This window comes from Phycodurus eques, chromosome 15 (genome assembly GCF_024500275.1).
Source record: "Phycodurus eques isolate BA_2022a chromosome 15, UOR_Pequ_1.1, whole genome shotgun sequence".
Classification (NCBI taxonomy): domain Eukaryota; kingdom Metazoa; phylum Chordata; class Actinopteri; order Syngnathiformes; family Syngnathidae; genus Phycodurus; species Phycodurus eques.
Window position 1 is genome coordinate 15,112,352 of NC_084539.1, and position 19,903 is coordinate 15,132,254.

The 19,903-nt window shown below is 40.7% G+C and overlaps 1 protein-coding gene across 4 annotated transcripts in view; it reads left to right on the top strand.

Moving 5' to 3' along the window:
- The window catches only part of LOC133413589 (PALM2-AKAP2 fusion protein), a 74,880-nt gene that overhangs the window by 16,131 nt on the left and 38,846 nt on the right, over window positions 1-19,903 (top strand). For 3 of the 4 annotated variants that reach the window (XM_061698160.1, XM_061698162.1, XM_061698163.1), the window contains exons 3-7: window positions 3,989-4,069; window positions 7,093-7,214; window positions 15,251-15,365; window positions 16,444-16,465; window positions 17,302-17,430. In XM_061698160.1, the coding sequence (XP_061554144.1) occupies window positions 3,989-4,069; window positions 7,093-7,214; window positions 15,251-15,365; window positions 16,444-16,465; window positions 17,302-17,430 (469 nt within the window). The remainder of the gene's footprint in view (window positions 1-3,988; window positions 4,070-7,092; window positions 7,215-15,250; window positions 15,366-16,443; window positions 16,466-17,301; window positions 17,431-19,903) is intronic. The other variant, XM_061698161.1, reaches the window with a different exon arrangement.

Sequence of the window (19,903 nt, forward strand, 5' to 3'; positions counted from 1 at the left end):
TCTGAACAGATTGGATCTTTTAGTCGTAACAGAGGAAACATGGTAATGGGACGCTCGTTTTATGGGCAGTCTATGAATGTGTGTGGGGGTGCGCCTGCTTGGGGCAAAGTCACTGCATACGGTACAGGCAATGGAGATGGGGTGGGAGGGTAGGTTTTTTTTGGTATGAGGGGGTCTCGGGCACGACAGGCATTACATGCCATCCAAAATTAGCAGCAGCTGTTTTGGACCGACTGAATGGTCATGTCTGTGAATGAGATTGGACATCATTTAAATGACACAGGAGAGAGTGGAATGCTGAAAGAATGAGCCGAGCTGTTTTAAAGTGATTTCCATGACATTTGATCTTCACCCAAAGTAGAGTATTACAACAAAGTGAAATGACCCTTAACTGTTTGTAAATATTGCTCAAAATGTTAGCAATTAGTACGCCTGATACGCCACTACAACTTAATTATGCACCGTCAAGATGGCAGCCCCCATGTGTTTGTAAGCCCATCCATCTCAGATCTTGCAATATGTACCGGTACCTATCGAATGTTTTAAGGGTTGGTTATAATGGGTATGGTTTACCGTTTTTTTATATAAACAGATAAGTTTCAACTGGTTAAAACAATTTAGCAGTCCCAGTTGACAATGCACTAAAGATTTGACTTGATTTCACTTTCGTGTTTTCTGGTTTCTGTTAGGGGTTGGAGGACTTTTTTCAGGAAATTGAAGATGTGCACAGTTTGTACACATTTGCCATCCCAGCATGGACATGATGAGTGTAGACGACACCTGCTGCTATTGCATGACAATGGCATGCAAGGTATTTCAGTCATGTCTCAGATTTGCATTTCCTGACACCATTTGCTGAGAAGCTACTCAGTTTGCCTTCATTTAGGTTACTTAACAAAGTTGCTATATGTGAGAGAATAGAATCATGAGCTTGCAGGTACAATGTTTTCCATAAAGGTCCACTTCGGGCTCTGCACTCTGTGGCATTTGGCTGAATGGAAGATGATCTTCGTCAGGGAGATGTTTCTTTTGGGCGTGTTGGAATGTTCAGCATGTGAAGCATCCGTGTTGTACCCCTCGTCTCTTTAAGATGAGGGAAGCATCAGCAGATCTTTGTGTAACTTCTGTACCTCATTTTGACCATGGAGTGATGTTATACTTGGTTTGTGAGTGGTATCCAGCATATTCATAGTTTGGGTTCACATTGAAATTACTCCATGTTAACCTTTGGTTTGCTTGAGGACCTTCTAAAGTCGAACACAATCCATATGGAGATATTGGTCGACGTTTGATTTGTTCAGATTTTGTTCATAGCGTATACTTAGCTGGACTCTCACTAAATCCATAACCTTTGGTGTTTTCTTCTTATCTTACAATATTCTTCCCCATCTCTCGCTTGATGGGTCATCCATTGTGATATGCTGCCGTATGCCAAGGCGTTTTTGCACTGCCTTACAAAATTATAAGCGCAGGGAAATTACTGTAGGCACTTTACTTGGCAACACTTAAATGATTATTGACTGTTGTATCATCAATATATGAATGAGACATTTAATTCCCTTCCATGGCTTAATAAACTATCATTATATGAATGATGGTGTTAAAGAGCCAGCCTTGTAAAAGCTCTTTCAAGAGAACATATCAAAAATTGACTTTTTAATTGGTCGTATACACATGTTGGGGTCTCTGGAATGCCTGGAGTTTGAAATTAAACATTCAAGTACATTTTTTGAGCTGCCTGTCAGAAAATGTATGCCATGCTTGCTTGTACCTGGGTAATCATCCACCATATATATATTTTTTTTTGGCAACAGCCAGATTAAAGTAAGCAAAGCAAATATTACATGGTAGGAGTCATTTTCACAGACAACCACAGTAAAAACCCCAACAAAAAAACTGTTTCAAATACAGTGTAAAATCCTGCTGTATATGTGACTTTTGAACTGGTTTTGAAGTCTCCACTCTCCTTTTCTTGATTACTGAGATGAATTGAAGTTGCATTAACATTCCCTTGAAGAAATTACATTTTATAATTTTTCTTTTTTTTTTTTTTTTTTTTTTTTTTTTTATATAAATTGAAGTGTGTCACCAGTACTTGAACAAGTGATTATCTGTGTATTAGGGTCCAGCTGCAAGCAAACTTTGGTCAACCACTCAGTGAGTCAGATTGTGGGTAGCTATTAATGTGTCTTCAAGAATGTCAACATATTTTCCCGAGGAGGAGGATGGTGTGCTCTCTGGAGGAAACTACTGTGAACGTTATGAATTCAATCTAAGCTTTAAAACACAAATCATATCATACTATTTGTATGTATATTCAAAATAATACATTGTTTCATGAGTCCAGAGATTACCACAGATGAAGATAACCATTCAAATAGTTCAGATGAGTCTCCCAACAACCTTCCCCCCACACACAGTAGAAGTGCTACTGCTATTTTTGCTACCAGCATAACCACAAAGTAGATTTCCCCGCCACTTGGATGTGTCTCTGTGTGTGTGTGTGTGTGTGTGTGTGTGTGTTTGTGTGTTTGGTGCAGATTTTGTTGCATTGTACTGTAGCCAATGTATACGCAGTGTCAACTTTTCCTACAAGACTACCCTCCTGTGCCCCCACCCCCGCATACCCTCTCTTGCACTTACTTCCATTCCATTACATCATGGCCTATTCTCCCAGCAAACCTGATAAAGCCAAGTTGTTTTCACTCTTTTCACTGATTTGTTCCATCTGTTCAGTCTTGCAACAGACGGCGACACAAAAGCAGCCCATGTCCATCACGATTCTGTTGACAAAAGGGCAAGCGAGGGCAAAAGAGCAAAAATGTAGTATGTCAGTGGAGTAACAAAACGTTCAATTTAGGTGCAAAATGAAAGGGTGGGAACAGCAGACTCAGCACTAAATGGTTTCGTACAAGCATCTACTCTGGTCTCTTTGCCAGATATCATTGTGGAGTTACAGTTGTGCCTGAATAGTTTGGATTTTACTCTTATTTTTGTGTGTAATCTGTTGTTTCCTCATTATTATTGTACACCAAGCTTTGGTTCTTCTTCTATTAAAAAAAAAAAAAAAAAGAAAAAAGTGTTTCTCTCTATTCGTTCTAGTTTCATTGCTAAAACCCCCAGAAATGTATCAGAGAAAAAGGGTCCAATGTTCATATGCATTTTCACAAACAGGAAGTGTGTGCGTGTGAGAGACATCCACAGAATCCCACGCAGGGCTATGCTGTCTTGTTTACATTCCCATGTATTTTTGTCGACAACTACTTCACATTGCCTCTGTCTACTCCGTTTTGGGTTTTTTCCCCATTTTTCTTTTTTTGTCCTCGCCCCCCATTCATGTCCACTTCAGTTAAGCACCTTTCTCCCCAGTTCAAGGTTGACCTCTATTTTGTCTCTTTAGAGAACTGAAGTGGCTTATTCCTGTTGAGATAACAGGTGAATCCTTAGCCCTCTCAGTCCTTGATAGTGTTTGACCTCCAACTGCACTAATATTTCCTTCCTTCCTGTAATATTTTCCCCACTAGTCTTTAGAATGGGAAGTTCGCTAATTTGCTATCATTGTTTCCCTTTGGTATATTGTTTAAACCACTGGTTGGAGCTGTGGCAATTACTGCACAAACAATTCCGGCAGCAAAGGTCTGAGGTCTGGGGTTTGAATCCAAATCCTGTCCTGTCCTGTGTTGGGTTCGCATGTTCTCTCAGTGCTTGTGTAGGTTTTCTTTGGGCTTCCTCCCACATTTCAAAAGATGCTTCTTAGGTTAATTGAAGGATCTAAATTGTTCTTGTGTGAATGTGAGTGTGAATAGTTGTTTGTCTTTATTTGTGATTAACTAGTGACCAGTTCAAGGTGTACCCCACCTCTCGCCCAAAGTCAGCTGGGAGAGGCTCCAGCTCACCTGCGACCATAGTGAGGATAAGCGGTATAGATGATAAATGGTTGGATATAACAATTGTAGGTGTTTAACAATCTCTCTTTTGTGTTACGCAGGAAAAGCGAAAACGTCAAGCTGAGATTGAAGACAAGAGAATTCAACTTGATGATTTGGTTTTACAGCTACAACATCTCAAGGTTGGTGTGTGTGTGTTTTTTTTTTTTTTTTTTTTTTTTTTAAACAGCAAGTCTTCAGTGCCACCTAACACAACTGTGTCCAAGGGCTGGGTGTAAAAGTCAAAGCAAATCTCAATGTGTGGTATCTTGGTATTAAATTGTTTTAAGGATCAGTATATCACATGCACATTGTGCAAGCACAAAATAAATTACTACCATGGGCTGGCGGAAAAACTTTGATTCATCATTCCAAAGTGCCTTTTAACTGTGGGAACAAGATGGCTAATAGGTTATTAGTGTTAATAATAGAGCCACAGGGAGCAATTTAATTTGAGCTCCTGAACATTTCACCCAGTGTCAAGTCCCTTGACTTCACAAACATGATCGGAAATTCAAATAACTCGAGAAACAAATCACATAGAGACATCTTAATCATGTGATGTGTTGTCAATGTCAACCTTAACACCATTACTACTTATAGTACTCTTTGTAGAATTTATATTAATTCATGATATCATAAACTGGACATAGGGATCAGACTCCCCCTCTGTGAATTGATTGTAAATGCTCCCAGAGATATGCGTGGGAAAATGTCCGTGGGTTCTTGTTTCGCTATAAATATCTAGCCAGTGGAAATAAAATACATTCCTTTCTCTAATGAAAGGCCTTTAAACACTTGAATGAATGAAAAGGTCCTTTATTAAGTACATTTCAATCCTGACTACTGGTGTTTTCCAGCTATAAACACCCACTTATGGAAACATTGACAAAGGACTGCTGATTAAAGCCATGCACACCTTAGTTTTTCTGGCCATTAAAGTATTGTGCTCAATGCAGTGGAGTCCTTCATGCTGATACCAAGCAATGTGCTCTCATAAGAACTTAGTAGGATGTTGGATGAAATGTTAAGGACAATGTTAAGTTCATAACTACTATTTTCCAGCAACATGAGCTCTATGCATAAGCATAAAACCCTCACAGGGAGATCCCAAGACGGTGCCTACCACAACACACTTCACAATGTTTTACCATTGCATAAATAATTTAAAAGCATTGAGGAATGTCTCCCTATTACTGCTTGAAAAGCATAGCTTTTTCAGGTTACACAAAATATGTTGGTTTTCAACAAATTCTGTTGCTTGTTTTTCCAGGTCAAAGTGTTTTTCACATCTGGTTCACTGTTGTGCTCTCAAATAGTTTATACAGTGTGAAGCTACTTTATTGCATGTATGTGTGTTTCACGAATAGTGTTTCTTTGATCCTTCCGTTGCTTTGTATTAAAGTTCTTACTTCTTCCACACTGACAGAGGAGGCAGGTCATGTAGTTACAGGTATTCCTCTGTCACTCTAGCAATATGTTATCAGTTTGATGATCCTAGAAATAGTCGGACCCGATACTACTGCTGCTTAGTACCACTCTGCCAACATCAACACAGGTGTAGCTGCAAGATTTAAGAATGGTCAGTCTGCTACGTGAGTTTAAAAAGGTGAGGCCGAAAGGAACCTGCTATTTTTCTCTCATTATGATTACATCTGTGCTTTATGTAAAGGAATAGGTTGTGCCAGTACAATTATCTGTTTCAATCATCCATCCATTCATTTACTGTACCGCTTATCCTCACTCGGGTCGCGGGCGTGCTGGAGCCTCTCCCAGCTCGAGAGGCGGGCTACACCCTGAACTGGTCGCCAACCAATCGCAGGGCACATAGAAACAAACAACCATTCACTCTCAGATTCACACCTACGGGGAATTTAGAGTCTTAAATCAACCTGTTTTTGAGATGTGGGAGGAAACTGGAGTACCCGGAGAAAACCCACACAGGCAATTGATGAAATAATCAATAGTGTTGTGACTGCAGAATCTGCACTATTGGACAACTTGCTTTATTGAGTGCAACACCTCCCTGGAGTCAGCACACTGCTATGTTTACTTTTCAGCATGCACCACCAGTCGACTTGATGTAATCAGCATCTGGTCACACAGTCCCATTAAATGACTGTTACGTCTGAGTGCCACGCGGTCAAGCAGCATGAAGTAGGCTTTGTAGTATGCCCTCCAGGGTCCTGGTGCCCTGAGAGAGGAAAAGGAGACTAGAACTCAGTGATTTGATAAGGACAGCCGGGCCTCTCAGATTGGATGCATTGGTCTGCAAACAAATTAAACATCATAGTGAATTTAAAGTCAAATATTCCCTGTACCTCGGTGTATTTTTTCCTTTTGTATTTAACCTACTACTAGTTAAAACGTTTTAAGGTTTATTTTACTTTATTTTAATAGGTTGTTTTTTTTAAGCCTGTCAGAATCAGAATCATCTTTATTTTGCCAAGTATGTAAAAACAGGTGGCACGGTGGACGACTGGTTCGCGCGTCAGCCTCACAGTTCTGAGGACCCGGGTTCAATCCCCGGCCCCGCCTGTGTGGAGTTGATGATTTGATGAAAACTAAATTGATGGCGAGTCAGAGATTTATGTTTGACAAGTGTTTAACAGCACAGCATTGACATTCACACCTACGGGCAATTTAGAGTTGTCAGTTAACCTACCACGCATGTTTTTGAGATGTGGGAGGAAACCGGAGTTCCCGGAGAAAACCCACGCAGGCACGGGGAGAACATGCAAACTCCACACAGGCGGGGCCGGGGATTAAACCCCGCTCCTCAGAACTGTGAGGCAGACGCTCTAACCAGTCGTCCAATAATTTTCCATTGCTCCATTATTATATATTATTTCCATTGTTGTCATCTGTCCTTTGTTTTGTTTTTATTGGATCCTGAACATGAAGAGTGAATTATAAAATGAATGCATGGATGTTATTCAGTGGGAACAGAATTGGTGAATGAAAGTGGGGCATTGCGAGAACATACAGACCGAAAGATAATTTTCATAATAATGTTATTTCTGGGACGTCAAAGCAGTTTGAACCATGGTTTATTGATCTCAGCTGAAGTTTACTAAAGACAACCGAGCCATGTTCTCCCTGAAGTCAAGCTGATTAGGATCTCTATATTTTGCAACATTGTCACCTGAGATGTGTCTGTTTGCAGTCCAAAGCCATGCGGGAACGATGGCTCCTCCAGGGAATGCCAGGGGAACAAGAGGGGGCACGGCGGAAACAGCTGGAACTGGACGAGGAGCAAGGGAAGATGCTGGAAGACATGATACAGAGGTATTGTTGTTTGTCGTATTCCTGGATCTTTCAGTACTTTGAACATTTTACGTTTATTTGTTCAATTGGATCAGGCAGAGAGGCAGAACCAATGCAAATCGAAGAGTGATGAGAATAAGTTAATTATGTAGTCTTTCATTTTCAAATGGATTCTGTGTCAGTCCGTCTTCTGTCCAATCCTCATTTCAGCAGCCAAGGTCAAATCTGCCCACCCAATGACTCAGAATGACTCAATCACATTTTTTTGGTTTCTCTTCATACAGCCGTGCATCAACTCTTAACAATCGGGCTACGTGCGACACTTTGATTACATCAGTCGTATTTGAAGTGTCAACCGGGGTCTTAAAATAGAGCTCTAATTTTGTAATACTACATGTGGCACATCACAAATATTCTCTTGTCTGCAGTCACTAAAATTCACACCAAAGTATGAACACTGTAAGTGTAGAAAATAGCTCCTGGGTATTTTAGTAACAGCCACATGAGCTGACTGACAAAAAAACAAGCGAGCAAGAGCTCGCTCATAATGCCAGAACAGCTGCATCATGCCAGAGAGATAGGTGAAAGTGGGATGTACAGTAATTGACAATGCAGGGAGATGTTGTGAACATTGAACGAAGGGGAGAAAATTATGTGATTCTGTGCGCACTTCCTACATTTGTGTCTTGGGGAGGAGTTTCCTGATTCCCTTCAACCATTATGTGACTTATTTCCAGATGAAGTCGGTGCATGAGCTCACTGGTGCTATGAATGAAGTGCCAGCTTTTGTCATCATTACATTTGACTCTAGTCGGCATGAAGTGTTGTCCTCTGGCAAGATGTGGACACGACCACACTTTATCCTTTATCTGACAGTCATTAGTAGACAGTCAGATGTGACCGAAACCGCCTGAACTTTCGTGCAGTGTGTGGGGCTTGACATGAAAGAGGCTGTGTTAGCCACCGTCTACTGTAGCTTATCATCAATGCTGAAATAACGGAAACGTCACGAGGCCACATACTCCAGGATAACATGGGCGCTAAAAGGTAAACAGCAGTAGTGAATGGTGAAAGCACTGTGGGGCAGATTGTCACTTCATTTAGCTGAATAGTCTTGTTGTCTGATACGTTTTGTTTCTCACTGAGGAGATATTGAACTTTGGGGTTTGTTTTTTGTTTCACTTTGCTACACTCCTGTGTGTTTAGGATCTGCATTCACTCGTTTTTATGAAAGAGTGCTGTTTTCAAATTTATATGGTGTCGCAAGGGGGCTGTCGATGTAGCAGTCCAAACTTGTACAAACAAGTTTGGAAGGCTTTTGTAACATATGAATGAGGGTGCATAAAGTCAACATTTTCTTCATGTAGCATCAAACAAACTTATGGGGAACATGAAAACCCACATGATAAGCTTTACATAAATAGCTATCTTAGGACATATGTAACCAATAGCTAGTTACTAATCTCAGGAACCCTTTTAGCTGCATTGACCAATGTCCCATGATGCTTTGTAGCAGTATCTCTGGTTGGGACACAAGAGTATTTTCACAATTAAGGCACAAAGAGTTTTTGTTTCCAATGCATAACCACAGTTATGATAAAAAACAGGACGCATGTTGCCAGATTCTGCTAGAAAGGTGATCCCAGCGGACACCATGGAAGCTGTTGTGATTACGCCTAAAATTTATGATCCCAAAATAACCTATAACCTCAGCAACCACTACAGATTGGACATAGTGGTGTGAGGGATTGAGTGCATGAGATAAGGTATGACCACTGACACCTCCTTCCCCTTATAAACGTTTCCAAGTTTGGCTCCACTGTTTTCTTAGTACATACACAGAAGCCCAGGAGGCATCCTTTCCCCATCTTCTTTTTACAACTGTTAAACTTGTAACATGTGCGCCACTGGACACTTTAATGATAGAAAGTAACCAAGACAAAGCCAAAGCTCTTTTATGGGCTCTCGTGTCTTGTCACGACCTGCTGAGCACATAAGTAAGAAAAGTGTTAAGGTGTCACAGAGTTTAAAACAAATTTATAAAAGAAAGAAAGGAAGAAGCCGCCAACCAAATCTTCAAAACACCATTATGAGCAAGAAACGATAAGACGGGGAAAACAACATCTTTGTGTGATTATATTACTAAAACTGGAAATAACATAAAGCTGGAGGAACAGCATGTTCTTTGTGCTATACACTTATGGAAATCCCTATATATAAGATTTTTGGGTCATAAACCAAACTTTAGAAGCATACAAAGCGTCAGAGTGGTGAAGAAAGAGGAGGCATTGTGTGCAGCAGAGGACGCTCACACTGCCTGAAGGATAAACACTGTGTGAGCTGTGGGAGTTTTACAAATATCCCTATCATTACATGGCCGTGCTAAGTAAACAAGAGAGAGAGGAATACAGCGTAAAAGGCCCTTTCACAATGTGGCACTGACCTGACGTGTACCCATACTGTGCTACTTTTGGACTGGTGCTATATATTTCACGTTACACAGACATATTTAGCCACCATTATAGAGGAGCAGAACGGTTTACGTTCCCATGCAAATGGTGGATACTTTGTATTTCTCGCCTATTTGATTTGAGATATGCTATGACATTGCACAAAACATATCCAATGCAAGAGCTTTACAGTATCAAATATTCTGCCTTTACCAAGGTCCTCATCATGTTTGGTTTTGATTGATGCTGTCAGAAAGGTATTGTTTTAAATTTTTTGTTGTAGTTGTAGTTTGCAGTGGTGTAGAAATGTACTGCATCATACTAAAAGCTGTTCCTAATGTTTTACTATGTTGGGTAACTAACTGAGGTATCAAAAATATTAAACACTGGTCTCATGAAGCTGCATTATGATGCAGTGTAGTGAGGATTTTCCCTGTTTGTTATCTGTCAATCAAATGTTTCAACCAATCCAGCTATTTAAAGAGACATGGAAAGACGGATATTTTATTTTATCTGACCATACAGTCAGTCATTTAACAGACTAAAGAACCATTAACTTAGCCCAAAGCATGCCAGACGAGACAAATTGGAACTCTGGGATATACTGTGTATGTTTGGCAGAAACAAACTATACTTTCTGCAGAAAATAACACTGAAATGCCTGTTCCACATTGCATAAGGCTTTGAAAATAATCGTCTTTTGCCTCAGTGTGAAGCATTGGTGTTTAGATCATTTCTTTGTATGGTTACCTCTTCCAAGAACATAACATTTCGGAACTGAGATTGTCCACCGTTAAAACTTTGCTCCATGTAGGCTAAGAACTGTAGATTTATGATGTGGTAAGGACTTGTTAACTGCTTCCAAATGTAAATGTTTTTGGGGTGGGGGAACTGCATTTTATTTTCTCGTGTAACACGGGACAGGAAAAAACTTTTAACTAAACATAGCAGAAAGGAAAGCAAACAGTAGATGCCAACATTGGACTATAAAGTGGTACTTCAGTGTCCTCTTCATCAGGTGCAGCTACACTATATAGACAGTTGGACTGTACAGCAGTAAAATAAGCTTTATTAACACTTAGATTTGAAAAGATAATAACAGATGCATTCATTTAACATTATTAATGTAGTTTGCCATGCTGTCAAGCTCTAAATTGCATATCACCTCTCTTTGGGCAAGTACAAGATACACCCTAGACTGGTCGCCAGCCAGTCACAGGGCACATAGAAACAAATAACCATTCACACTGATATTCACACCTGTTGGCAATTTGTTTTTTAATGAATCCAACATGCACTTTCTTTAAATGTGTACCTGACGACAAACATGGGAAGAACATGGAAAGTCCACAGACTCCACACAGGAAGGCTGTTAATCAAACTTGAGCATTATTGCATTTATGAATGTGTGTGTATACGCTTATATCAACTCTCATTAGTGGAACTGTGCCTTATGTACGAAATGAAACCAATCAGTTTGCCTCAAGTACAGAGCAATGAAAATGTTTCTCCATCACTACCAGTTGCTTAAATAAAACCCAAATGACATTTTTTATTGAGTGCTCTCCGGTTTCCGGTGCTTTCATCTGTGCACGCCCTCCAGGTTGACATTACAGCTGTGTAATTTGGACAAACTGATGTTCTCATTTCGAGTACGTTAGAAAACCAGTGCAGACCAAATGCATAACGTCAAGTCAAGCTCCAGCTCACCCATGACCCCAATGAGGACAAGTGGTATCGGAAATGGATGGATAGATGGACTATCTGATGAACCACGGCAGAGAGATGAAATGAGAGAAAATGATAAACTTAAATTTAAGATATATTCATGAAAGGAAAATACATTTGAGACTTTTGCAAGAGCATAGAAGTAATAATGTTTTTCACCGGTAAAACGCTTGGGAAAATGGTGGCTCGCTGGCACCGCCCGCTGAGGCTTACCTCAACCAATATGATCTTTCCAGCAGCTCAAGAGAAGAAGCACACCCAGAAGGAAAGTTCACATACTAGCACACATGAATTACTGTGTAAAAATACTCACTTCTTTACCGTGTGGTTAGATCATCTTCTTCCTCCATAGCATCAGTCGTTTGGATCGCCTCTGAATCTCCAACGCATGTGGGCATATGCACACAGTCCACCACCACACCATAAAATCAGATATGAACTCCTGCCTGTCCTGTATGATGTGGAAAGCCGGGCGTATCTATGGCAACTGGCCTGCGGTTGGCTGACAGGGTGGGACAGTGACATTGACACTGGGTTTTCTTTTAGCATTGCTGCTGCCAGACGTATACATGCATTAACAAATTTTAGAAACTCATCAGTCTTTAATGGACAGTGATCTAGTATTGCAAAAAATATATATATTAAAGTCAACAATCTCACCACTTCTTTTTCTACATACTGTAAATGTAGCATGAATCTTATCTTTTTGAGGTGACTAATATGAGAAAGGATGTAGCCAGACCATGGAGGAGCCATGACACAATCATGCAGTACAGTATAACAATGTACAAAATTTCATTACTCTTGTTTGCTGCCAGCGTTGGTCGTGTTTCTGGTTGGATCACTAGAGGGTGCCAGTCACATGTAATACTGTATGTACTGTATGTGCTGAGCCTTGCATAGTTAAAAATCATAGAGGGGTCCATTACATTTGACAAACTGCGAGATGGAGGCGTGTAGCTTTTTATTTTTACACTTTATTATTGGCAACTTGAGGCTCAGCAACCAAGCAGTAATTTCCAACCAGGGTACTGTCTGGGGGGCCGGGCGAGGGGGGGTGGCTGAATCACAAGAAGTGATGCAATATCACTTAATTTGTATGAAAATTATTATTTGATAATTGCAAATCATACATTTGTGCATCTATCTATGTCATCGACGTAAAGTGACAGGCAGAACAATTAAATGCTTTTCCATTAGATGGCAGAAGGTACAATAAACCTGTTTCCATTCATACAGCAGTGTATCAGCTTTGTGTTCATTTAAACAGATCCAGGTTTCACACTGACTAAATTGGAACAAGATCCTCATTATTCACTATTTAAGGAAATACCTTACATCTACATTGAAAGATGAGAATAGCACCTGGAAGAGCAGAGACCCCTGCTGAGACGAGCGGGTTGAACCGATAAGTCAACTTGTCGAAGAGAAAACATAACTCCTTGGGTTAAATAAGGAAACGAGATAAAGAGGACCAAGGACAAATGGCTCAAGTGCCTGAAGTGGCTATGGTCCTGCTGTAGTTGGAAAGATTTGTATGCTGCTCATTATCCTTGTTTGGGGTTCCAAGGTTGGCTAGTTGCTATCAGCAAGTTTATAGTTCCACCATCCAACGTAATTGGGTTTTCAACCAATGTCTCACTGCAGTGAATCTACTGATAAGAAGACTTCTACTCCTTTTTTAATTGATCTGGAATACCAAATTTCTGAATATCCTGTCTATTAAATTTGTCACAAACAGAAATGTGGTTGATTGACTGCTAACCCATCACCCTGATGGGATGACCACTGTTTATTTTGTAAAACTGTGGCATGTACAACAGTTTAGTGCGATGAGCTGACAGTCTTCTTTCTTCACACATAATTATGGCACACACATTCCTTGCATCCCAGAGGAGTGTACTAAAATGTTGTACAGTGCTGGCAGGCTTTGAGGAAGCAACCGTGGTTCTCCTCCCTGACCACTTCCTACTATTGTTGTTACATTCATCTCATAATGTCCTTGTGTGTGTGTCCCTTACATGTCACCGTCTTAGAATTGATGAGGACTGAACTGTGGATGGTTGTGGTATCATGATGTGTCCTAAATGTAATCCCAAATTGTCACTTTTCAAGATTTTGGCATACTTTAAATGCTGCAACATGCATTAGAACCTCTAAGGTCAAGCACAAATCAGTTCTGGGATGCCATCTATTCCTTTGTAAATCTTTTTCCCCAAGAGAAAATAGTGGAAAGCACACCTCCAAAGTCAAAGACAATCTGCCTCACAGTCGAGAGGCTCCTGGTTTGATCGACTCTTGGCTTGTTTGTGCTCCCTGTGTTTGCATTGCTTTTCTCATTGCACATGCATGTTCGCTCATGTAAATTGTAATGCTTTGTTTCGGACTGGTAGTCACTGATGGTGTCGTGGTGAATTCTGTGCAGGTAGTGTGGCTTCAGTTCCCACTCCGTGACAGTATGAATATGTGTGTGAATGGATGTATGTCTCTAAATGTGCCCCGTGATTGACTGGTGACCAGTCCAGAGCGTAGAAATATAAACAATTAGTTCCAGGGTTTAAACTGTCAATTTAGTTACTCTATGGAATAAGTGTTGCAAAAAAATACAGAAAAAGTTAATCATATGGTTCCCACATGAGATATGATCAAATATTGTGTGAGGTCATCCATGACATCGACAAAAGAAAAAAAATCTTAGGAACAAGCAATAAACACACCCAGAATTGAATCCTTTGATTCTTTTTTTTAAATAAGGTCATGTGGCTACGATGACGTGCCATGTGTGTGACGGCAGTTCAATGTTTTACTATGTGTATTTTGAAGCATATTTATTCGACTTGGGAGGTTTTAATATATGTGAAATGACCTTCCCAAAATTTAAACTGGGGCTTAAGCTTGGAAAGACAGCTAATAGGATTAGTACTGCAGGATGTTTTGGATGGATCATGTTATTGTTGAGCCTTCATAATGGATTATTTAACATCTCACTCAGGATAAACTGCTTTGAGCCTTTACAACAAGATATGTTTCTACTATAACCAGCTGCAGCCATTATCTGGCTCAGCATTGGTACTTTGCATCAAATTAGGCTGTCTTGCTGAACAAGTTCAATAAATGTCATGTTGCCATAGAAGCAAACAGTCAGGCATAACTGTTCTGGTTTGGATTGACATCCAAACGTTTACGCATACAGAAAAATTGAAGGATGTAAGGGGCTACTGACATTACTTACCTTTCATTTACTTAACTAATCAAATGTCGACATAGGTAAAGATAATAATAGTAGTAGTAGTAGTAGCAGCCAGGGGCATCGCACCCGATGAAAGGTTTCAACACCCACACTTTTAACGCTACTCTCCACAAGGACGAAATTAACGGCATAAATTCAATGCATCGAACAGTATGCCGAGGCTTGTCTTACTCAATAATATGTGATTGGTGGAAAACAAGCAAATGAGAGATGGGAATGAACTTATTCTCTTCTTCTGTCTTGTCACCCAGTGTAGAAATTAGGTAGTACAATTCAGGCATGCCGACATTGTATAACACGTGACGAACATTTTTCCAGATGTCCCTACCGCACATTCCAACTGCATCTTTTAACGCCACATCCTCAATCAGAAACAGAAACTAAAAAAAAAAAAAAATGTTGACAATGAACTCAGGTCCAAGCCACTATTGCAGGCAATTATAATTATAATTGACATGGTTGACTCTCATTGGAATATAATGTAGAGCCAAATCCTACTATCACACTAACCTGTTTTCAATTGTGTTGAGTTGTCTTTGGACTGTCAGACTTTAGCAGCCGCAGGATGCAGGTCAAAAGCAGCAAACCTCTCCAATATCGACTAACGTGTTTTATGTGTGTGTTTGCAGGCTGGAATCTGAAATTAGCACACTTGAGAATGAAGAATCTCAGATCTCGGCTAAAGAGCAGGTTTTACGGGAACGACTGAAGGAGACTGAACGCTCTATAGAAGACCTGCAGAAGGTACAAAATATGAACCTGGCAAAAAAACCTGTGTAGTTACATGACAAGTTGCAAAGTAATGCTTCCGGAGACATAATTAATGCACCTCAATACAGATGATACTGAATTGTTGTCTTGTTCAATTGAAATTGAACACAATAGAGCACAACATTAGGTACAATTATGCAATCTTAACGACATCCAGTCCAAGAGTTGTGGCCAAAATGCTCCCTTTGGAAAATTAATACCTCCAAAGTCAAACACAATCTGTCCCAGCAATCTTGTCGACCTCTGATTTGTTTGTACTTTGAAGCCTTAACAAGTTTAAATAATAGTAATAGATTGAACATAACGGTAAATGGAAATAATCCATTCTAGGATCAAACAGTTGCCATCATAAAACCTTTAGTTCAGATATTTTAAAGTAACATTATTAACAGTCATACAAGTGTTTAAAAAAGTCAATGACTGTTAATATTAAGACATAGTAACACTCAACTTAAACTTGAGCGAATAATGACAAAGGCTTAATGCCGAGGTGAGTCGTGTTGGCGAGCCACCTCACACTGCCAATTCCATCACTTCAAACAAAAAATTTTTGCTTGCGGTGCTCTCCTAAATTTTCTGTGGGGAAAACCATCAGTGCTACCTAAAGTGCCAGACCCTCTTTTAAGGTGGTCTTCACCACTTTTCACCTGTTGCCAACAGCGATCCCAGACTGTTAAGTGACACGGAATCACGTGTAACATGCTCACCAACATTGTGTGCAATCTGTTAACGTGCACACACAATTTAGCGCCCGCCATGTGGGATAGTAGTAAATAAGGCCCTATAAACTGTAAAACACTCCATCTTAACGTTGTGTCGTCGATGTTGACGTCTTACTGCTTTTAATGAGTCCCCTTACTAATTACTTCCAAAGTATATTCTGCTTCTCGTCTTCATTCATTCATCTCTTCACGGCCCTCACTGATGCTGTTCCTTTCAAATGTAAGAATGAAAGTTTTGTGTGACTTTATAGAGGCATAAATATATAGCAAACAAGTTGATGAAAATAATTAAATCACCAGGAATGATGAGGTTATTGTTTGTTTTTCAGAGTCTGATGGCCCATGATGGAGGTACAATCGATGTGACACACGCATACACACACACACGCACACACCGTCTAACTGTCCTTGTCTCACGTCTGTGTCCACAGCAACTGTAGCACCCCAGAGATTCAAGTGCTTATGCAGCAAAACTTTCTGTGTGTGTGTGTGTGTGTGTGTGTGTCTGTCTCACTGCTTTGTGTGTGTGTGTGTGTTTGTGTGTTTTTGCATGTGCGTGTGATGGGAAGAACAAAGCAGCAGGGGCTTACAGAGCTTTTTGGAGAATAGTTGGGGGGATAAAGCCAGCGACTGCTGGCTGCATAGTCATGGCCTTGTGTGAGTGTGAGCGTCAATAGTCTTGCTGAGCATGGTGTGTGTGTGCGCGTGTGTGTGTGTGTGTTTGCGCGCGCGTGTGTGCGTGTGCGCGTGTGTGTGTGTTTTAGAGGTAGTGTGCAGAGTTAGTATGTCTGTGTGCTCTGTCCGTGGCAATCAGTGTGTGTGTTTGAAGGTTCATGGGCACGCTCTGGCCCGAATCGCTCCTGCCTCAGCGAGATTATTATCTAAACAAACACACACTGATACATGCACACACATTTGGAAACAACAATGACACCTTTGGGAAGAACAACTAAACAACTATCCTTTTAATGTCTTTGTGCATATAATGTGTATTGTGTGCGTGCGCGCGTGTGTGAAAGTGAATGGTTCATTTCATCACTTTGTATTTATTTGTGTACCCAATGTGTGTGTGTGTGTGTGTGTGTGTGTGTGCGCGCGCGTGTGCGTGCGTGTGTCATTTTCTGCATCCAACATTACTTTCGTACTGACCTCCCTCCACCCCCCCTCTCCCCTTTGCTCGTGCTCAGTAGAGGCCACCGGCTGCACGTCCGCTTCTCTCTCGGACGGCGCAGAGCTCGATCCCGAACAACTCATCCTGGCCACGCCGTGCCGGACCAGCCCACCTGCGCCTGGGGATAAGGCAGCGCCAAGACCCGGTAAGAATGGAGATGATGACAAGGGCGAGGGAGAGGAGAGGAGGAGAAAAGGAGGGGTTCGGTGAGCGAGGATGAAAGGGCATCAAGGGTTTGGGACGAGGCCAAGTTGGATTAGACGCACACAGAGCACAAAGACATAGAAAGGTTAATACTTCAGTGTACATGCTTAATTAACATCAGACATCAATATATGCTAAATAAAACATTGGAACAGCATAGACATTGAAATACATGCTCAGTAGGTGACACATTTTTTACATTAAAATGTTTACTAGTGGCTACTTTTCATTCATATTTTAGGTGGAGTAGAAATTGCAAGATAGGACACTTTTTCTTGAAATTTGTCCGAAAATAATACATAAACCTGTATGAGAAAATTCAAGCATATGCTGGAGGTGGGTATCCATTAGGGTACTGGTCCAAATTAAACAAAGTTTTGAATTCATGGGTGGTGTGTGTTCCTTGTAGTTATAAGATGAGGGGGGGAAAAAACTTTAAATTTAAATTCATAAATGGAATGTGTCCTAAGCTGTTGTTTAGTTATTTAGCTTACAAGTCTGTTTAATTATATTATCTGATGCTGACTGTGCCAGGTCGGCATTGCAAATAAGAATCTATTCTCAACTGCCTTATCTGGTTAAATGAGTAAAAATAAATGACCCCCAAAAATTTTTTAGCATTTGTTGTAGCAGGATAAATATTTGCAGAATCATAAAATATGAATGGTAAAAATTGACAAATAACAGGAATAACAGTGCAACCTGAAGCTGACTGATTAAAATGATTGAATTGTTTGATAAAAGTACATTAGATGGACAACTGTCTTGGGGCACACCTTTTAATTCAGGAGCGGTGTGGAACAAATCTATGCTCCCAACAGTTAGGGAAATTACATTTCTCTTCCACCATGACTGGTGCCCAAGTGCACAAAGTAAGTCCATGAAAGCATATGCTTCAATGCGGAATAATTTGGGAGCCCTGACCTCAACCCCATCAAACAAACTGAGATTGTGAGTCAACATCGCTGACCAGTGATCTCACAAATATTTTTCTCGAGGAATTGGGTAGCCACTCCATATTTTCTTCCATTTTCACCTCTTGTAGCTGTAATGCCAGGTGTCCCAAAAACATATTAAAACGTATTTTATATCAACCGTACTGCTTGACGTGAGCACAATTAAAATAAAGGCATCTTCTACACAAGGTTTAATGATATCCAATACAAGAGCTGTATCAAATATTGTGCCTTTCCATCTTATATTTTGGTTGTTACATGAGAGAGTAAAATATTTAAAGTGGGTTGCACGCTTGCCCATTTTTAACATCTTAACGGATTTTTAAAATGTGAGACCCTACGCATGATGAGGAAAAATCAGTATGTGCTTAATACTCTTCTAGTGTTTGGCATACTTGACCAAAACAGCACCCCACACGTAACAATACAGTATCTCCATGAAAGTTGTAGTACCAGGACCGACCTGTGAGAGGCAGCATGGTGCCACCAGACATCCAGACTGCTGGAAAATACAACGAAGAAGAAATAGAGGCTAGGCTAACTGTTAGCTTATCTGGTAACTACATTGCAGTCATTTTTATTGTGGGGAATAACTTTGGAGACATGTCATACAAACTCTCAACACAACCAGTTGCTCTTCTATTTATGGAGTCCGGCAACAGCACAAGCTTCAGGTCACTTCCTAATCGGCTAGCGTTCCACTTAACGTCACAATCACATCGTCGGTGGATCGGCTGAACTCTGTGTTGACCACACACATAAGGATTTGCGCTCCTATATTGCACAGGGGGCGGCGCGGTGGACGACTGGTTAGCACATCTGCCTCACACTTCTGAGAACCTAAGCTCAAATCTGGCCTCGCCTGTGTTCTCTCTGAGACTGAGTGGGTTTTCTCTGGGTACTCCGGTTTCCTCCCACATCCCAAAAACATACATGGTAGGTTAATTGAAGACTCTAAATTGCCCTTAGGTGTGAATGTGACTGAGAATAGTTGTTTGTTTATATGTGCCTTGCGATTGGCTGGCGATCAGTTCAGGCTACACTTTCATTCCAATATGACAGGGGTACATATGACTGCATATATGTAGAATTGTGCTCATAAGTTTACATACCTAGGCAGAATTTGTGAAATACTGTTTTTTGTTTTTAAATATGACTGATGACTGAACAACAACTGTCATTAATTTCTGTGTTATGTTTTGTTTAATGATAATCCATCCATCCATTTTCTGAGTCGCTTCTCGTCACTAGGGTCGCGGGCGTGCTGGAGCCTGTCCAGCTATCATCAGGCAGGAAGCGGGGTACACCCTGAACTGGTTGCCAGCCAATCACAGGCCACATTGAAAACAAACAACCATTCGCACTCACATTCACATTCACACCTAGGGACAATTTAGAGTTGTCAATTAACCTACCATGCATGTTTTGGGGATGTGGGAGCAAACCGGTGTGCCCGGA